Below are 19092 nucleotides of genomic sequence, written 5' to 3'. Positions count from 1 at the left end.
GAAAGTAACATCAAAGAAGAAATTGAATGAAAATATTTAAACAAATGTTGGATTAATCTTAAATAATATTGTTAAAGATCCATTTGTAGATGATTTCAAGGAAACAATGGGACCATTTAAAAAACTAATCTCGTAGATAATTCTATCTCAAAATCTGCATGATTATGCAAAGTGAAACCGTGCAATGCACATTTGATGCAAATTTAATACTTGTAAAATCGATTTTGAAAATTTACATTTATTTTTAGTTTACTTGAGTTTGCCAAGGATATCTTCTTCACGAACGAGAAGATATTCCTTTCCATCAAATTTAACTTCGTTTGCACTCCAATCAGCAAGATATACTCTGTCGCCTGGTTTAAGAGTTAATGGAGTATAATTTCCTTTTTTGTCTCTCTTTCCTGGTCCTGTTGCTATTACTAATCCTTCGTTATGTCTTCCTTTAACAGCATCAGGAATATATAATCCGGAATTTGTTTTTTCAGGAGTAACAAATCTTTGAACTAAGCAATAATCCCAAAGAGGCTGTAAAGATTGTACGGGAGATTTTGCAAAAGACCTTGTAAATGAGAGCATGACTATAAATGGCTGAACATGTTTCCAGTCAATTTGCTGATCACACCATTTTGTATAGTTTATATGAAAAGTATGAAACGTTATTAAAAACCGATTTTCCTTCATTTTTTCTGATTTATCGCTTTTGTGGGTATTTGAAACAACTTTTTTCAATGCAATAAAACACCGAAATTTTTTTCTGAGAAATTGATAGGACGATTCAAAAGATTGAATGCCCTTAAATTTCCCTGCTTGGAAATGAGCGACATCAGTGCGACATACAAATTCATTGTTGTCGGTAACTCTTCTGTTGGTAAATCATGCCTTATCCTTCGTTTTGATGAGAATCGATTTCAACCAATTCATGATGTTACAGTAGGTGTGACATTTTCAATTAAAATTGTAAAAATTGAAGATAAAAACATTAAAGTGCAAATCTGGGATACAGCAGGTCAAGAGGTTTTCAGATCTATTACAAGAAGTTATTATCGTGATAGCGTTTGTGCAATTATTGTATATGATATCACAGATAACTCTTCTTTTGAAAAGGTGGAAGATTGGATCAAAGATGTTTGCATATTAGCACCAGAAGATTGTATAATAGCACTATTTGGAAATAAAACAGATATTGAGGCACAAAGAACTGTTCCTACATCACAAGGTCAAGAGCTTGCTGACCGACACGGAATAATGTTTTTTGAAACATCAGCACTTAATGGGGATAATGTTGAAAATGCATTTAATGAATGCATTCATGCTGTTTATACAAAAAAGAAAAATAGAGAACAATCACAAATTTCACAGTTAGATCTCAACAAAAATGCAAATGAAACCATGTGTTGCTGAGGAATCGCTTTAAAGAAATACGTAATTATTTCGTTTTTTTCAAACCTAAAATTTTAGACAAACAAAACATTTGGCCAAATGTTTAACATATTCGGTGTGTTATTTCGTGTGAGTTTTCTTCCCTGGGGTTTCTTCTGGAATTCCAGAAGGCTGAGAAAAAACTCCGATTCAATTTTTTCATTTACCTTTTGTATAAATGAATGGATTTTAATCGTCTGACTTGGTGATATTAGGTTTTGATTGACAGCTAGACGGAACTACTCTCTTTGCTCCTAACATTTAAAATCCATTAACTACATATACGACAAAGGCATGACTTCTAGATTATACAATAACAAATGTATTTACATTAACAATTGTTATAATAAAGTTTTCTTTAATACCTATGGCATACAATTTATACATGGAGGAGTTCCAAATGTATACATTATGAATTTGAATAAATATTTTGTGGTAAAAAGGGTTGAAAACATTGTTCAAGTTTGCTAACATATTAATTGAGTATTGAAAAAAAAAATATTTTTGGCTTAGATAATAAAATTGCTTATTTTTCCAAATTTACTTTTAATATTATATTGAAGATATTTCTACATAATTTCTTAAAATTTCATAAAATCAATTCAACACACATGTAAAACAAGAGTTAAGATATACCTTTAGAATAAATATATAAACATTATGTTTTGATAATTTGAAATTATCGATTTTTATAACCCCAATTAATTTTGAAAATGTGCTTACACAACAACCCATTTATAACTGAAATTTCAAATTAAACAAATTTAACAAATTTGATTGGATTACCTTCTTCGTCTGATATAGGTAAATCTTTCTCGCTATTTGTATCTGTATAAGATGTTCCTGAAATAGCTCTTGTTCTGTTTTCCTGTAAATTCATATTTAAAGGATCAATGTATGTTAAACTATTTCTTGTTGTTTTGCGATGCTTTCTATGATGTGGTTTTTGTTGTTGTGCATCGGTGGTTGTATCTGTAGGTGTTGTACGATGTTTCCTTCTTCTTTTCTTTTCTGCTGATTCAAAATTGCTAGTAATTGAATTTGATCGACGATGTTGTAAACCAAATGCTGCTATTGTTACGCTTTTCCTGTTATAAGTTTCATTTTGTATTTTTCTGAGGGATGTATTTGTATCCTCTTTATTTTCTGTTCGAATATTATTTGAGGCACCCCGCGGGGTGCTCCAAAACAATTCGATGGTGTTTTTGTCTTTTTCTACAAAACAAATGCGCATAAATTGATCAATGAACTGCGTTTGACTAAATACAGTTGGAAGTTCATTACTATTTTTACTGGAAAATTTGGTGAAACTATTGTAAATCTGTTGAGGTTGTTTTGGATCAACAGAATATACTTCTCCCATAAAATTAGTAATGAATTTACGGAATTTGTTTTGCAGCTTCTTGAAGGGAAACATAGGCCAATACTTCTTAAGAGTCATACGAATGTTTTCAGATGTTCTATCAATAAGATCATTTAAGTTTTGTGGAAGATTTTCTATACCTACGGTAGAAGTATAACGAGCATCAGCATTTATTACAAAATAACGATTGTCATTAAGGAGATTTAATGATAGAGATGAATGAAGTCCAATTATAAAAGAAAACGGAGCTTCAAGAGCAGTTTGAATAGCTGCGGGAAGAATTGGAATGAAGGATCCGGGCCATGTAAGTGGATAAAGAAGCCCAAGAAGGGAAAATGCAGTATCACTTAGAACCTTGGCCGAGGATGAAACAACAATAATTCTGTAGTCAAAAAGCATTGCAACGGTACAGTGAAGAATATCTGTGATATTATACTTCGAAAAAAGATATAAATAAATTTTCAAAAGTTCATTTGATGGACTAAGGTGGTCAATACTTTTAATGTTGAGAAGAGAAGCAGCAGCTGTGTCTAATGTATTATCATATGGAAATACATTAAGTTTTAAATTGATAACTTCCGAAATATATTCTTTTTGCTGAATTTTATCTAATCCTGCAATGTTACTTATTATCTCTGAATAGAGTGTAGGGTGATATCTTTTTGATATGAGACAATAAGCATGAATTTTATTATCTTCTGCAATATGATAATGAACAAAAGCAAAAAGTAATTTGCGATCAGAATCAGTAAATGCGAAGTTAAATTGCTCAAGATTTTTTATATCGCATTTTTCAAAAGGAAAACAAAATGTTTTGAGATTATTGCTAATTGATTCTGGAACTTCTGATGTTTTCTGATAAATTGAAACAGATTCAGATCCTTGGACTACGTTATAAACATATTCGAATAGAAAATCCTGCTCTGTTAAAAATGAAAGCATCCTTTTTATGGCAGTAAAATATCTGATTGTAAAGTTTACATTCAAATTTCATAGAAAAAATAAAATATTTGTGAGCATTTTATTACTAGTTGTCAGACATTTGTATTTGGTTTGCAAACATTTGTTAACGTCAAAACCTATAAAAATATTCATTGAGTTATATCAAAAAGTCAATTTCACGAATTTTTTTTTATGTTATCTTGTAAGTTACATGAGAAAATCATTTTTTGTTTTTATTATATATAATGTTTTAACTTTCCAATACCGATAGCTTTGTTCAAACGTGGTTGAATCTAACCAACGTTGTGGATATCTAAATGTATAACTATTATATTTATTAACATTTGTTAATTCTTTTTCATATGAAACTTTCATGTAAATCTTAATTTGTATAATTTTCTTCTCTAGAAGATAAATGATTATCAGTTTTGTACATTTAATGAAAAATAGTCATAACAATAACCAATTTGCTAGAATAAAATTCATTGTAAAATCTTTTAAGAATAAGAATAGTGTTGTAAATCAAAGTAAAACTTCTGATACATTATCTAATGGAATATATTTCACAACAATCGATAGTATTGATAAATCTTTCATATTTACATATGGCAGGTATCATTTAATAATAAATCCTTTGGATAATCGTTTAAAAAACTTATAAATAATATTTTAGTAAGAGAATTAACTGTTAAACAGTTAAACATTATGAATATGCATTATTTAAATCAAATGTTTAGCAAAATTAACACTATAATGGATTTGTAAAAAAATATAAATCGTTTGTTAGTAAATATAATTAATGGTTATTCTATTAATCATAATGCTTTGAAAAATCATATTCATAATATTATTAACAATGATTTAACTATTAATGGTAGTCTTGTAACAAATAGTATTAACGGATATTATATAGGGTACGGCAAAACAATAGAAATTTCTCATACATATCTCGCTACATATATAATTAGTGACCAGTCTCCATGCACTCCCAAACCAAATCGAAAATATGTTTTATTAACAAATTTAGAATAAATTTTTTTCAAAATTATATTATCTGATATCAGAAAAAGCCAAAGCTCATTAATAAAAAGACCCTCTTTCACAGCATATTGTTTCCAACACATTCATGGATGAGAATAAAATCAAAAATGTTTATTTAAGTCAAATTTGGTAAATTGACCAAGATTAACTTATTGTATCAGGGCTATTGTCTTCCCAAGCATTGCATTGAGAATAATTCAAATATGTTTCGAAATTGTCTTGTTTCATCCATCTTGATGAGTTATGGTATGAAATGTTATCAATCTTTGTTCTTTCGACCAAATTAGTCGTTTCTCTAGCTATATGAAACAATGGCAGCTTGGTGCCTGCAAATATAAAACTGAGGTTATCACAGAGGTCATAGTTTCTTCTGAATCAAGAACTATGATATTAACAGCATCTGATCCAATATGTGCCCATGTCTTTATAAAATAAGACAGTATATGCTATGGTGTTTCATCACAGTTGATGATTTGATTAACTGGTTTAGTTTCAATCAGGTTTCTCACGGCTTTCATTTAAACATCAATTGAAAATTTCTTCTGCTACGCCTGTTACGTTTTTTAAGATCAAATACAAAATTTTGAACTAAACATCATATCTGGGATACATGATTAATAGAGTCTGTTTTTTGTAATAGTATATCTTGTTGAATAAAATTCGTTCTGATTAAAACTTAAATTGATTTTCCTTCATTATCTGTGAAGACTTTATGATAAGCTCCATGAACAGATCCAACATATGGTATCCATTCCTTATCCATTTCCCATTTGTGGTACCATCCACAGATTCAGGAATGTGATACTGTTTTGATAATCGAACTTTTACAATACCAATAGATAAAAAATGGGATTAGAGATAATAGTATTTGACTATGAATAGTCAAGAAAATCTGTAAAAAACTCAAAAAGTGTATTCATTTAGAAAGATCCTCATTGAAAAATATTCATATTCAAGTATCTCAATAAAATGCAATGTAACAAATCAAATCATATTAAAAGTTTTTAGAGATGATATGTTTTTCAGAAAATATGTTCGAAAATAGATTTCATATGAATTAATGGTTAAAATTGTAAATCTCTTTAGGCTTCCCATTAATATGAATCAATTCCATCTTTGTATGATTATTTCTAGACTCGTACATAAGTGCTGTCCATATTTTAAATAATTTCCAAATATTATTTTGAAATATAAAATTATTAAAAAATATTTTAATCAAAACAAATAAATATTTTTAGCATTAATATCAATTCCTTCTTGTTCAAGAAGTAATTTAACTATTTCTGTGTAACCATTTTCAGATGCTAACATAAGTGCTGTATTAAATATTTTAAATAATTTTCAAATATTATTTTGAATTTCCAAATTATTAAAATAAATAATAAATAAAACAAATAAATATCTTTAGCATTAATATCAATTCCTTTTTGCTCCAAAATATATTTGACAAGTTCCGTGTTTCCTGATCCTGATGAAAATACCAATATATCTTGCGGATTTGAATGCTCTTTAAGAAAATATTCAACTAAAAAAATATTTCCAATATTTGCTGCTTCATTAATGATATTTTCATTAATTTTCATTCCTTCTTTTTCTAAATATGTAAAAATTTCATAATTAAAATATGAAACACATTTTTTTTTTTTTTTTTTTAATTTGTTAATATCTTCAATTTTATTTTCATAAAGAAAATGAAAAATATCATTTCGATGAAATTCAATTGCTGTTTCATATGCATATTTAAATGACGAATGATTTTGTTCACATAAATGAATGATTTCTTCATTTCCACCTGCAACTGCATATTCACCTGTATTTTTTATATCAGAACCATTCATAAGTAAATATTTAAAACATTTAACAGATCCAAAAAATGCTGCATAATCAATTAATGTAACATTTCTATTTATAAATGAACATCTTTCATAAAGTGATGGTTCAATTTTTTGATTAAAATTAAAATTTGTTTGTGATGATATTTCTTGAAGTTTTTCGATTTCATCATTTCGAATTATTTTTGCAATTTCATTTGGATTATGTCCTTCTTTAACATATTTCTTATGAAGTTCCCAATCATTCTTTGATAGTTCTTCATAATTTTTTAAAAAAATTGATTCTAAAGGTTGAAAATATTTTCGTTTACTTTGTTTTTCTGTTTTATATTGTGCAAAATATTTTGAAATATTATTATTTTTTATATCTTCATGAGGTATTTAGATCAATCATTTTACTAATTTAGATAGTTTGATTCTTGTGATGCAATATTGCATATGTATCCAATGAAAAAATCAAATATTTTGGGATTACTTTTATCCATTTCTTCTTCTTTTGTTTGAATTGATTTCAAATAATTAATATAAACAGAACTTTTGTTCTTTCGTGATACAAAAGCCATATAAATTAATTCACTAATATTAATATTAAATGAACGAGGGAAATTTGTGTCAAATAATTTCAGCGTTTGTTGAATTTATGAATTAAGATTTTCTTCAGTTAAATTAAATATTATATGTTCGAGCGAAAGAAGTGATTCCAGATAAATATTTTCACTTTCCTTTTCTGAATAATTTGTTGTCGTTGTTATTTGATCTTGGGTGATACCATTATCCATCAGCTCCAAAAATGATCATTGAAATTTAACGGTTAGAAGTGTCCCCTAATGACCGTTAAAGATAACTTCGCTAAAAACGGCTTATAACACTAATTTTCAAGAATGATAAATAGCTTGATCCTCATTAGCCAAAAATACGTCTGTCGAACTCACTGTTGGCAAATTATTGCAGTGATATTCAACCATCTTTGCCAAAAAGCCAATGAGTTCCATGTTAGCTATGCGTTTGATAAAAATTGAATTTAGTTTAACGACACTTTGATTAATTTCTTCTTCTTTTATTTGAATTGTCTCTAAAAAATTTATGTAAATATCAAATACACACTTTCGTGATGAAAATGAATGGAAGTTTCCTTCGTTTAAACTGAATATGGTTTTCTCAAGTTTAATAAGGAATTTCATGTAAATTGATGATTGATGATTCAAATTTTTATCTCCTGTGTTTATGTTAGTAGTATCATCATAAAGCACGTGTTTTGACAATATCATGGCTTCATACAAAATGGAATCGCACACACTGGGTTACGATTTTAAACGGTAAGCTAAAGGAATAATTTTTCGAGTATAGCAATATATACTTCAGAGATAAAAGCTTTTCCATTCAGCAAAATTAACTTTGTTTCCATATTTTTATATGTTAGAATTAAGTTTCGGTAAAAACATAAAATTCCATCATAAACCATTTACAGTAAAAATTATGCTTATAGAATATCTATAATGTATTTTTACAAATTAGCTCCATCCATTGCTTGCATATTTTGAAACATAAATGAAATCATCTTTTGAGAAAAAGATATATTGTTAGAATGAAAAAATATGATTCTCACTAACCTGAAATTCTCAATATTATTTTTCATACATATTTAGAAATCAAATAAAAACATGTAAATTGAAATTTGATACATTTCTAAATGTACAAAAAATGTTTATTTTGTTTTATGACACAAAGAACATGGTGTAATGCATTGCAAAAATATTCTGAAATGTTATGGGATCATTTTGAAAAAACTATAATTTTCAAAGTCATGAATGTAGTTGTCCGTTAATATGGATTGTAAAAAAAAGGTACTCAATCTTTGAATGATGTATACAATTTTTCAAATGTTTACAAAAAAACGACACAGAATGATCATTTGGCGGTTATATACGACACTTTTTCTATTCTGACAACCTAACAAACCGTCATTCCACCAGATGAGTAACATTGTGTTTTCAAGACTTGTCAATCCACAATTTTCGTTCTTATTTTCGAACTATAACCCTGCAAATGCAAAGACTACAATGAAGGCACAACTGAAGATGCAAAATCTGCAACTTCATCCAAAAAACATCTCGTTTTTTTTATCAGCTTTTGGTCCATTCAGACTCACCAGTGGTACAGTGTCTAAACTTTCTATAAAGAAATCTGTTATCAATTCTGATACAACTCCTATTAGAATCAGTTGCGACCAAGTTGTTGTAAACATAGACCTAATAACGGGAGAAGATATAGCAATGGAGTATGACCTTAGCAGCATTCCATCGCTTGGATTTCCTGCTGATTCCATCCAATCTGAACTTGATGTCTCATCAATCAAAGTCAAAAGCCTCAAAGTTAACCTTAACGTTGCAAACTCTTATACAGTTTGTCTCACATTTTCTAACTTTGTTCAATATGCAACCAATAACAATTTTCTTATTGATACTTCTATGGCACTTCGCCAACTCATATCTCAAACCGGGTTTGTTTACAAAGAGATGAAGCTCACACTTGACAGCTTTTACATTGTTGAACACAAACATAATTTTGATCAATTTCTTGGAATGGTCATTGAATCTATACCCGTAACAGCTCGTACTGTTGTTAAGAAGCGGATGAATCTTCAGTTCAATCAATCTGAGATGGATGTTTTTCTTCATAAAGATCTTACGTTCAATCTTAGTCCTGAACTTATGGAAGCCATTACCTCTATTAAGCAACTTGTATCGGACTCATACAAAGGGTGGGATGTCACCAAGCGGAATCTTCAAGTATGTAATCATTTGCCATCAATGCTATCGTTCCTATCGCGCATAACGGTCACCTTCAAAGGGTCCATATTAATACATGTTCAAATTGACTCGACGATAGTTGTTGATTTGATTGTTAATTCAGGGACAACATTTACGTCGAATAACTTTAGTGATTGTCCATCAATTTCTAAAGCGTTTCTGACGATACCGAATATTCAATTGTTTATAAACGGCGAAGAATTCATAACAGCGAAAGATGGCGGAGCAATGTCATTATCTATTCCTACGATTGATCCGACAGAAAGAAGTTACCTAAACCCAAGTAATTTCTCGATATCGATTGAGGACCATATGAATTCGAAGGCGGAAACGAATTGTTCGATATTTAATGTTCCAGGAAACATATTAATCGATGTAACAATTGCGGATTTTGAGAATTTGAAGAACAAAATTAAGGAATTGTCTGAGAAAAAGTTAAATGGGACACAAGCAAAAGGAAAAATTAATAACATAAAGTTCGTTTTCATGAAGGATAAAGTAAAAAACGAAGTGCAAATGGAAAACGTAAACTTTAAGTTGTACATGAACGAACAGAAAACAGTTAACTTGGAAATGACTTCAAAGGACATGTGCTTCAAAAACGTAGATAACGAAAATGAAAAAATTGTTATCGGGGAACTGAACGGATGCGGATTGTTCCCCTTTTTGTTTTCTTTTGCTTAAACTTTTTTATCTTTTATTGTATTCGAAATATGAATGTGAAAATCAGAAGAAAATGAATTACTTTGGACATTTGATGAAAAATGTGTTTCAAAATTATTTTCTTAAAGTTTTATAATTTTCCTCCATTAGATGCATTTTTAAAAATTTCTTATAACATTTTTTATAAACACTTCTATATAATGATACATAAGAATTGAATATTGTTGACAAATATCTGATAATCCAGTATTGTCGATTTTACATAGGGAAGGTATTTCTGATATTAGGGTTATATTGCTTTATTTATATTAATCGCCTTTATATATATAAAGAAATTATCCAAGAAATTACATAAAACAGCGCAGATATAAGGAATGTTTGTAACAATAAGATCATATATTATCAATAATATCTTATTAATTGTATCATAATGAGCAAACATCTTGAGAAAGATTTTAATATCAAAAACAGATGTCCAATTGGACTTGATTATTCATAATAATATTCGCAATATATTTGTGAACAAGTAACTAAAAAAATAATCAATCATAAATATAAATGACATTGTTATGAAATCAACCACATTTCAGAATGATTAATAACTATTTTTCCACATTCGGAAAGAGCATTTGGCTTGCATTGCATCATTCTTCAAATTTGAAATTTGTTCGAACAAAAAGTTATCATCCAACAGAAATCCCAACAATTATTTGTATACACATTTCAATGTTTTTACATTTCATCTTTTTGACAGAAATCACTTATTTCTGGATAATATTATTTAGATTTTCATCATAACTGCCAAAATTTAACGTCGGCCTGTTTCAGTCGCACGCTGTCTAACGGTCTCGCCTACTGGCCGTGGTCGTGGAATTGAGAGGTGTCAGATTCACTTTGATTCATGGTTAACTTCACGATCGAACAACTTCGTGCAGTTATGGACAAGAAGAGGAACATCCGTAACATGTCCGTTATCGCCCACGTTGATCACGGTAAATCAACACTTACCGATTCTCTTATCTCCCGTGCAGGTATTATTTCTAACGATGCAGCAGGTGAAATGCGTTACACAGATACACGTGTTGATGAACAAGAACGTGGTATCACAATCAAATCCACAGGTGTTTCTCTTTACTACACAATGCCAGATGATGAAGTTCCAGCAGATTCTGAAGGCAATGGTTTCTTAATCAACCTTATCGATTCTCCGGGACACATCGATTTCTCCGCTGAAGTTACAGCAGCTCTTCGTGTTACAGATGGTGCACTTGTTGTTGTCGATTTGTATCGAAGGTGTTTGCGTACAAACAGAAACTGTTTTACGTCAAGCCCTTTCTGAGCGTATCAAACCAGTCGTTATTGTTAACAAGATTGATCGTTGCCTTTTAGAATTAAACTCTGACCCAGAAGAAATGTACCAAACATTCTCCAAATCCGTTGATAATGTCAACGTTATCATTGCCACATACACAGATGAAGAAGGTCCAATGGGTAATCTCACAGTTTCACCAGCCAAGGGTACAGTTTGCTTCGGCTCTGGTCTCCACGGTTTTGGCTTCACACTTACCAAATTCGCCAAGATGTATTCCGCCAAATTCGGTGTTCAACAATCCAAATTCATGCCACAACTTTGGGGTGAACGTTACTGGGATGCATCATCGAAGAAATTCCTCCACAAGTGCACAAACGATAAAGGCCAAATGCTCGAACGTACCTTCTGCCAATTTGTTCTTAAGCCAATAGTCACATTATCACGTGCTATCATGGCCGGAGAGAAGGCTAAGTACATGGAAATGTTCAAGAAGCTCGGCATCAAGCTTAGGGAAGATGAAGAATCAATGGAAGGCCGTGAACTCCTTTCTGCTGTCTACCGCCGTTGGTTACCAGCTGCTGAAGCACTTCTCGAAATGATTGTCCTTCACTTACCATCACCAGCAGTTGCCCAAAAGTATCGTTGCGAAACACTTTACACAGGTCCAATGGACGATGAATGCGCCATTGCCATCCGTGACTGCGATCCAAACGGTCCATTAATGCTCTACGTCTCCAAGATGGTTCCAACAACAGAACGTGGACGTTTCTATGCATTCGGACGTGTCTTCTCAGGTACAGTTGCAACAGGCCAACGTGTCCGTGTTATGGGCGCTAACTATGTTCCAGGCAGTAAAGAAGACTTACACGTCACAAACATCCAACGTACAATCCTTATGATGGGTCGTAAGGTCGAAAACATCCAAAACTGCCCATGCGGTAACACAATTTCATTAGTCGGTATTGATCAATACCTCGTCAAGTCCGGTACTATCACCACATCAGAAGTCGCATACCCACTCAAGGCTATGAAGTTCTCTGTCGCACCAGTCGTTCGTGTAGCCGTCGAAACTAAGGTAGCATCCGACTTACCAAAGCTTATCGAAGGTTTGAACCGTCTCGCCAAGTCTGACCCATGTATCCAAGTCTCCCATGAAGAAACAGGAGAACATATCATTGCAGGTGCAGGTGAATTACATCTTGAAATCTGTCTCAAGGATCTCGAAGAAGATTACGCAGGTGTTCCAATCAAGCGCTCTCCACCAGTCGTTTCATTCCGCGAAACAGTCACACAAACATCATCAGTTGTCTGCATGGCTAAGTCTGCAAACAAGCTCAACCGTGTCATGATGCAAGCGCAGCCATTAGGCGACGACTTGCTCAAGGCCGTCGAGTCCAACGAAATCACATCTCGTATGGATAACAAGACACGCGCCAAGGAACTCGTCAACAAGTACGGATGGGAGCAAACAGACGCACGTCGTGTTTGGTCATTCGGCCCAGACACAACAGGTCCAAACTTACTCGTCGATACCACCAAATCCGCCGAATACTTACAAGAAATTAAGGAGCACCTTGTCTCAGCCTTCCAAAACGCTACAAGAATCGGTGTCCTTTGCGAAGAGCCATTACGTGGTGTCCGTTTCAACGTCGTCGAAGTATATCTTCACTCTGATGCATCACACCGTAACGGAGGCCAAATTGTCCCATGCGGCCGTCGCGTCCTTTACGCCTCAGAGTACACAGCCGAGCCAACATTGATCGAGCCAGTCTACTTAGCAGAAATCACAGCACCATTGACCGTATGCGGTGGTGTTCACGGAGTTTTGTCAAAGCGTCGTGGAAAGGCATTCGACCAACAACAACGTGAAGGTACACCATTGATGGTCATCAAGGCTTATCTTCCTGTTATGGAATCATTCGGCTTCGATAAAGATCTCAGATCAGCTACATCAGGTCAGGCATTCCCACAAATGATCTTCGACCACTGGGAAAATCTCCAAGGTGACGCATTCGAAGATGGAAACCAACTCAGCGCTACAATTAAGGCTGTCCGTAAGAGGAAGGGTCTCTCTGAAAATATCCCATCACTCGACCACTACCTCGATAAACTTTAAATTTAAATTAATAAATAAAAGCCTTCCTGCAAATTTTTCAAATATTTAATAATAATATTGTTGCAATGAATTGTTTTTGTTATCTATTTCTATTTATTTTCAATCTATTTCACAAATTATTACATAAATAAAATTTCATTTCAGATTTATCACTTTTTGCACTTTACCATAAATTGACCGGTGTTGAAAATAGTGACCGGGCATAAAACGATGACATGCTTCAAATTTGAATTGATATATCGGTTCTTTTTCTTAAAACCGTTAAGAATTGAAATTGTTCCAACCTAATATGGACTTGGATTCAAAATTTAAATTCAAATTTCATCGGTTTTGACATTTTAACCTCATGAGTTCATTCAAAAAGTGAAGAAAGTCAATTTTCCAAATGAGACCAAAGGAAAATTGCTACTGGGAAACACTTCTATCAATAAGCCAAGCAATTTTTGGTTTGAATGAAGTAAATTCCTCCAAATCTTTAGGTTTAATAATCGACAAATTTGATGAAATCCATCCTTTATCTTACGATTTAATTATTATTCAAATGATATATTATTCCTTTGTGATTAAAAATAATAACGCAGATTTATTTTTGAATATTATAAAAGAAATAAGAGCATTTGAAGAGAGTAATAAAATCAAATCCAATATATTTGATATATTTGGTCGATTTCTTATCAATAAGTATACAAATGAATCATCTTATCTTCTTGAATCGATGATTGAACATAATTTTCTTGAACCAAATATTGTAAAAAACAACCAGAGTGCTTATTTTGTACATTATATGTCTAAAGAAAAATTAGCAATCTTTTTAAGGGAACATGATTTTGTAAATTATGAAGAACTATCAAAGAATGATTGGGAACTTCATAAGAAATATGTTAAAGAAGGACATAATCCGAAGGAAATTGCAAAAATAATTCGAAATGATGAAATCGAAAAACTTCAAGAAATATCATCACAAACAAATTTTAATTTTAATCAAAAAATTGAACCATCACTTTATGAAAGATGTTCATTTATAAATAGAAATGTTACATTAATTGATTATGCAGCATTTTTTGGATCTGTTAAATGTTTTAAATATTTACTTATGAATGGTGCAAATGTTAAAAATACAGGTAAATTTGCAGTTGCAGGTGGAAATGAAGAAATCATTCATTTATGTGAACAAAATCATTCGTCATTTAAATATGCATATGAAACAGCAATTGAATTTCATCGAAATGATATTTTTCATTTTCTTTATGAAAATAAAATTGAAGATATTAACAAATTAAAAAAAATTAGGAGAAAAATGTGTTTCATATTTTAATTATGAAATTTTTACATATTTAGAAAAAGAAGGAATGAAAATTAATGAAAATATCATTAATGAAGCAGCAAATATTGGAAATATTTTTTTAGTTGAATATTTTCTTAAAGAGCATTCAAATCCGCAAGATATATTGGTATTTTCATCAGGATCAGGAAACACGGAACTTGTCAAATATATTTTGGAGCAAGAAGGAATTGATATTAATGCTAAAAACTATGTTTATTATAATTATTTTATATTTCAAAATAATATTTAGAAATTATTTATATTATTTGAAACAGCACTTATGAAAGCATCTTCAAAAGGTCATACAGAAATAGTTCAATTACTTCTTGAACAAGAAGGAATTGATATTAATGCTAAAGATATTCATTTGTTTTATTTGAAATTTATTTTAATAATTTGATATATCAAAATAATATTTGGAAATTATTTAAATAATTTAATACAGCACTTATTTGGGCATCTGAAAATGGTCATATAGAAATAATTAAATTACTTCTTGAACAAGAAGGAATTGATATTAATGCTAAAAACTATGTTTATTATAATTATTTTATATTTCAAAATAATATTTAGAAATTATTTATATTATTTGAAACAGCACTTATGAAAGCATCTTCAAAAGGTCATACAGAAATAGTTCAATTACTTCTTGAACAAGAAGGAATTGATATTAATGCTAAAGATATTTATTTGTTTTATTTGAAATTTATTTTAATAATTTTATGATATATCAAAATAATATTTGGAAATTATTTATATTTTTTAAAACAGCACTTATTTTGGCATCTTCAAATGGTCATACAGAAATAGTTCAATTACTTCTTGAACAAGAAGGAATTGATATTAATGTTAAGGATATTTATTTATTTTATTTGATATTTATTTTGATAATTTTATATTTCAAAATAATATTTAGAAATTATTTATATTATTTGTAACAGCACTTATGATAGCATCTGGAAATGGTCATACAGAAATAGTTCAATTACTTCTTGAACAAGAAAGAATTGATATTAATACTAAAAATATTCATTTGTTTAATTTAAAATTTATTTTAATAATTTGGAAATTCAAAATAATATTTAGAAATTATTTAAATAATTTAATACAGCACTTATTTGGGCATCTGAAAATGGTCATATAGAAATAATTAAATTACTTCTTGAACAAGAAGGAATTGATATTAATGCTAAAAACTATGTTTATTATAATTATTTTATATTTCAAAATAATATTTAGAAATTATTTATATTATTTGAAACAGCACTTATGAAAGCATCTTCAAAAGGTCATACAGAAATAGTTCAATTACTTCTTGAACAAGAAGGAATTGATATTAATGCTAAAGATATTTATTTGTTTTATTTGAAATTTATTTTAATAATTTGATATATCAAAATAATATTTAGAAATTATTTATATTTTTTAAAACAGCACTTATTTTGGCATCTTCAAAAGGTCATACAGAAATAGTTCAATTACTTCTTGAACAAGAAGGAATTGATATTAATGCTAAAGATATTCATTTGTTTAATTTAAAATTTATTTTAATAATTTAATATATTATAATATAGGATTCAATAGGACATGCTCGGATCGATTTTTCTAATAATTTCATAAATAGTTATATTTTTTAATAGCATATATTAGTTTATAATTAATTTTTTAGAAATGTATTTCTGTTTTATTTTAGAAAAAAATCAGTATATTTTAAGAGGAACCGTATTTCCAGGGCATAACGGTCGTCATAAACGGTCGCATCCTCCTTCAGCGTTAAAAGCCCGCCAAAATTGATATCACAAAACAATTGTTTGGGTCTTTTATATCATATACAGATAATCTCAAATTACAATGGATTAGTAATCGCGCTTGAAGAGTACTCTTCATAATTTAAATATAGGATATATTTCACTTATGGGTGCATTTTTATTCTTAACTATAACAGAAAGGATGAAACACTTCACAACAATGTTTTATATATGTTTAATCATAAATATAGAACAAGATCCAACAAATTATTTATGATATTCCACCGATTATTGCAGAAGAATATAGTACTGTTTATGAAATCATTCAAATGTGATAATTTAACAAACAATTTTCCTCATTATTATGGATAATTTAACTCTGAAAGCTTTCCAATTTATTAATATTAATATTTTTTTCTATGTAATAATAATAATTTTTATGTTTCTCAGAACATTCATATAATTTTTTTGTATGAAATTTGCATACGAATTTCATATAATATATATTGACATTTTTCTAATATAGATTCGAATCGCTACATGAAAATGGGCAAATCTTTTTAATTGATTCATCTTTTATTGTTGTCTTTTTTTCATTAAATTCAGTGATGTTTCTCCCTTTCAAGTTATTTAAAAAGTTAATGAAATTGGATGGTGTTTCATAGCATTCGTCATTTTTGGTGATGGATTTGTGAGTCCTAAACTTTCTAATTCGTGATTTATTTTGTCTGAAATGCTTAATAGAGCATAAGAATCATAATGGTAGTCTTTTGAATTTCTTCTGATGGGATGCTCACTATTCTGTTGTTCATTTCTAAGTATTCGACAAATGCTTCCATGAGATACATTATTAATGTTTGGGTGGATGGTTACTTCTTCATTTAAATTGATAAACATCTTTTACTATTTTTATAAAATAACGTTCTAATTTTATATATATACAAGTAATGCCACTTTTTGGGCTTTGCTCAAGAAGTGTCTCCGCCATTCAACTAATATTTTTTATAAAATTATTATTGAGAAAATAAATTGATTAAATTTTAATATTAATTAATGATATAATATACATGTCTATTTTATTAACTTTAAGGATACAATAATCAGAAAAATATTATATTTAATTTAAAAAACATTAATATATCAATCATAGATTACGCACAAAATCAAAAATAATGAAAACAAAATAACAGGAATGATTGAAGTTAATATCTGAAAAATAATTTGAATCAATATTCTATGAGCAGGAAGCAAAGGCTTGAATTTATAAATAATCAATTTTTATATTTTTTTTTCTCGTTTTAAATTCTGAATATAATATTACAATATATAATTAAATAGCTATTTATATAATAAGTTCATTTATTAATTCCGAAAAATATTGTTTATTAAATAAGATATATTTGTTTCGTTTTGGCATTCAATCACTTTTTCTATAAAACGGTTAAACCCATTTTATAATAGACATAAGTGACGTATCAAAATATATAAATAATTTACAAATATTATATTGAAATAAATTTTATAAGAAAACAAACAAATATCTTTAGCATTAATTTCAACTCCTTAATGTTCAAGAAGTAATTGAACTATTTCTAGATTCCCATTATTAGATGCTTTCATAAGTGATGTGTCAAATGTTTCGAATTATTTCCAAATATAATTCTGAAACATAACATTAATCACCCACTTTCGATCGTGATCTGTATTTTTAATAAGTCGAGTTTCTGTGAGATATAATATAAATAATGTAAGAAGAAATGTTAAGCCATATATAGTAATTAAAATCAAAGTTTAATATAATTATTTTGTTATTAGATTAAAAAAATTATGTATCAATCAACGGGAAAATCATTGTACCTCTATATAATTGATACATCAATAGATTGATATATATAATAGGAACAAAATTATTATACTATTATAATTAGAATAACCATTATTTGTATTATTATAAAAAAAATGATTTGTAGGGAAATTTTATAATATTCAAAATATCCAAATTTAACAAAAAAAAGAAAATTTTATTTAAGGGTCCATTCCACTAAATTGAATAGAAAACGATGAAGAAAGGAAAAAGTACGTAAGTAAATCATTTAATTCCAAGACGGTAATATCGTTTTCGATAGCGAAATCGAAAAAAGATGGGAAAAACACACACACAGCGGGGCCTCCATTCCACACACACACAGCGCTATGTGAGCTTCGTGCTACGCACTCGCTCCCACTCGCGCTACATAAACTAAAGGATGAACGGTGTAAACGCGATTGATTTTCATAAATCGGTTGGTTTTGATTGAAAGTAATTAAATATATTTAAATTCATGATGACATTTATTTTTTTTTTTTTTTTGGCATGACAAACTAACTAACTAACTAACTAACTAAAAAAGTTATTAGCTAAAGGAAATTCGGAAAAGCTGAATGAGTTTCTCCATTTTAGTGATTTGACGTGAATATTGCATGTTTACTGGAGCTGATGATGATAACGGATGAGTTGTTGTTAATGCTACGTGGAAAGTTGT

General features: G+C 29.5%; 5 protein-coding genes across 5 annotated transcripts; 3 read left to right on the top strand and 2 right to left on the bottom strand.

The window, feature by feature from the left end:
* Nucleotides 1-249: 249 nt before the first annotated feature.
* Nucleotides 250-576, bottom strand: GO595_001063 (co-chaperone GroES; the record flags this gene model as incomplete). Its single annotated transcript, XM_067913335.1, has 1 exon — nt 250-576. One exon carries the CDS (start codon nt 574-576, stop codon nt 250-252), a length of 327 nt encoding a protein of 108 aa, XP_067778681.1.
* Nucleotides 577-813: 237 nt separating this feature from the next.
* Nucleotides 814-1401, top strand: GO595_001062 (Ras-related protein Rab-2A; the record flags this gene model as incomplete). Its single annotated transcript, XM_067913324.1, has 1 exon — nt 814-1401. One exon carries the CDS (start codon nt 814-816, stop codon nt 1399-1401), a length of 588 nt encoding a protein of 195 aa, XP_067778680.1.
* A 772-nt stretch (nt 1402-2173) lies between these two features.
* GO595_001061 (DENN domain-containing protein 1A-like) lies at nt 2174-3724 on the bottom strand (the record flags this gene model as incomplete). The annotated part of the gene is made up of 1 exon (XM_067913313.1): nt 2174-3724. One exon carries the CDS (start codon nt 3722-3724, stop codon nt 2174-2176), a length of 1551 nt encoding a protein of 516 aa, XP_067778679.1.
* A 4846-nt stretch (nt 3725-8570) lies between these two features.
* Nucleotides 8571-10091, top strand: GO595_001060 (uncharacterized protein; the record flags this gene model as incomplete). Its single annotated transcript, XM_067913302.1, has 1 exon — nt 8571-10091. The coding sequence occupies one exon, from the start codon at nt 8571-8573 to the stop codon at nt 10089-10091; it is 1521 nt and encodes a 506-aa protein (XP_067778678.1).
* An 880-nt stretch (nt 10092-10971) lies between these two features.
* On the top strand, nt 10972-13498 carry GO595_001059 (Elongation factor 2; the record flags this gene model as incomplete). The annotated part of the gene is made up of 2 exons (XM_067913291.1): nt 10972-11346; nt 11441-13498. The coding sequence occupies 2 exons, from the start codon at nt 10972-10974 to the stop codon at nt 13496-13498; spliced, it is 2433 nt and encodes an 810-aa protein (XP_067778677.1).
* Nucleotides 13499-19092: the final 5594 nt, after the last annotated feature.

Source organism: Histomonas meleagridis (genome assembly GCF_020186115.1).
Source record: "Histomonas meleagridis strain 2922-C6/04-10x chromosome Unknown contig_12, whole genome shotgun sequence".
In the NCBI taxonomy this organism is placed as follows: Eukaryota; Parabasalia; order Tritrichomonadida; family Dientamoebidae; genus Histomonas; species Histomonas meleagridis.
Note: the sequence above shows the minus strand (reverse complement) of the source record. Positions and strands in the feature narration are given on the sequence as shown.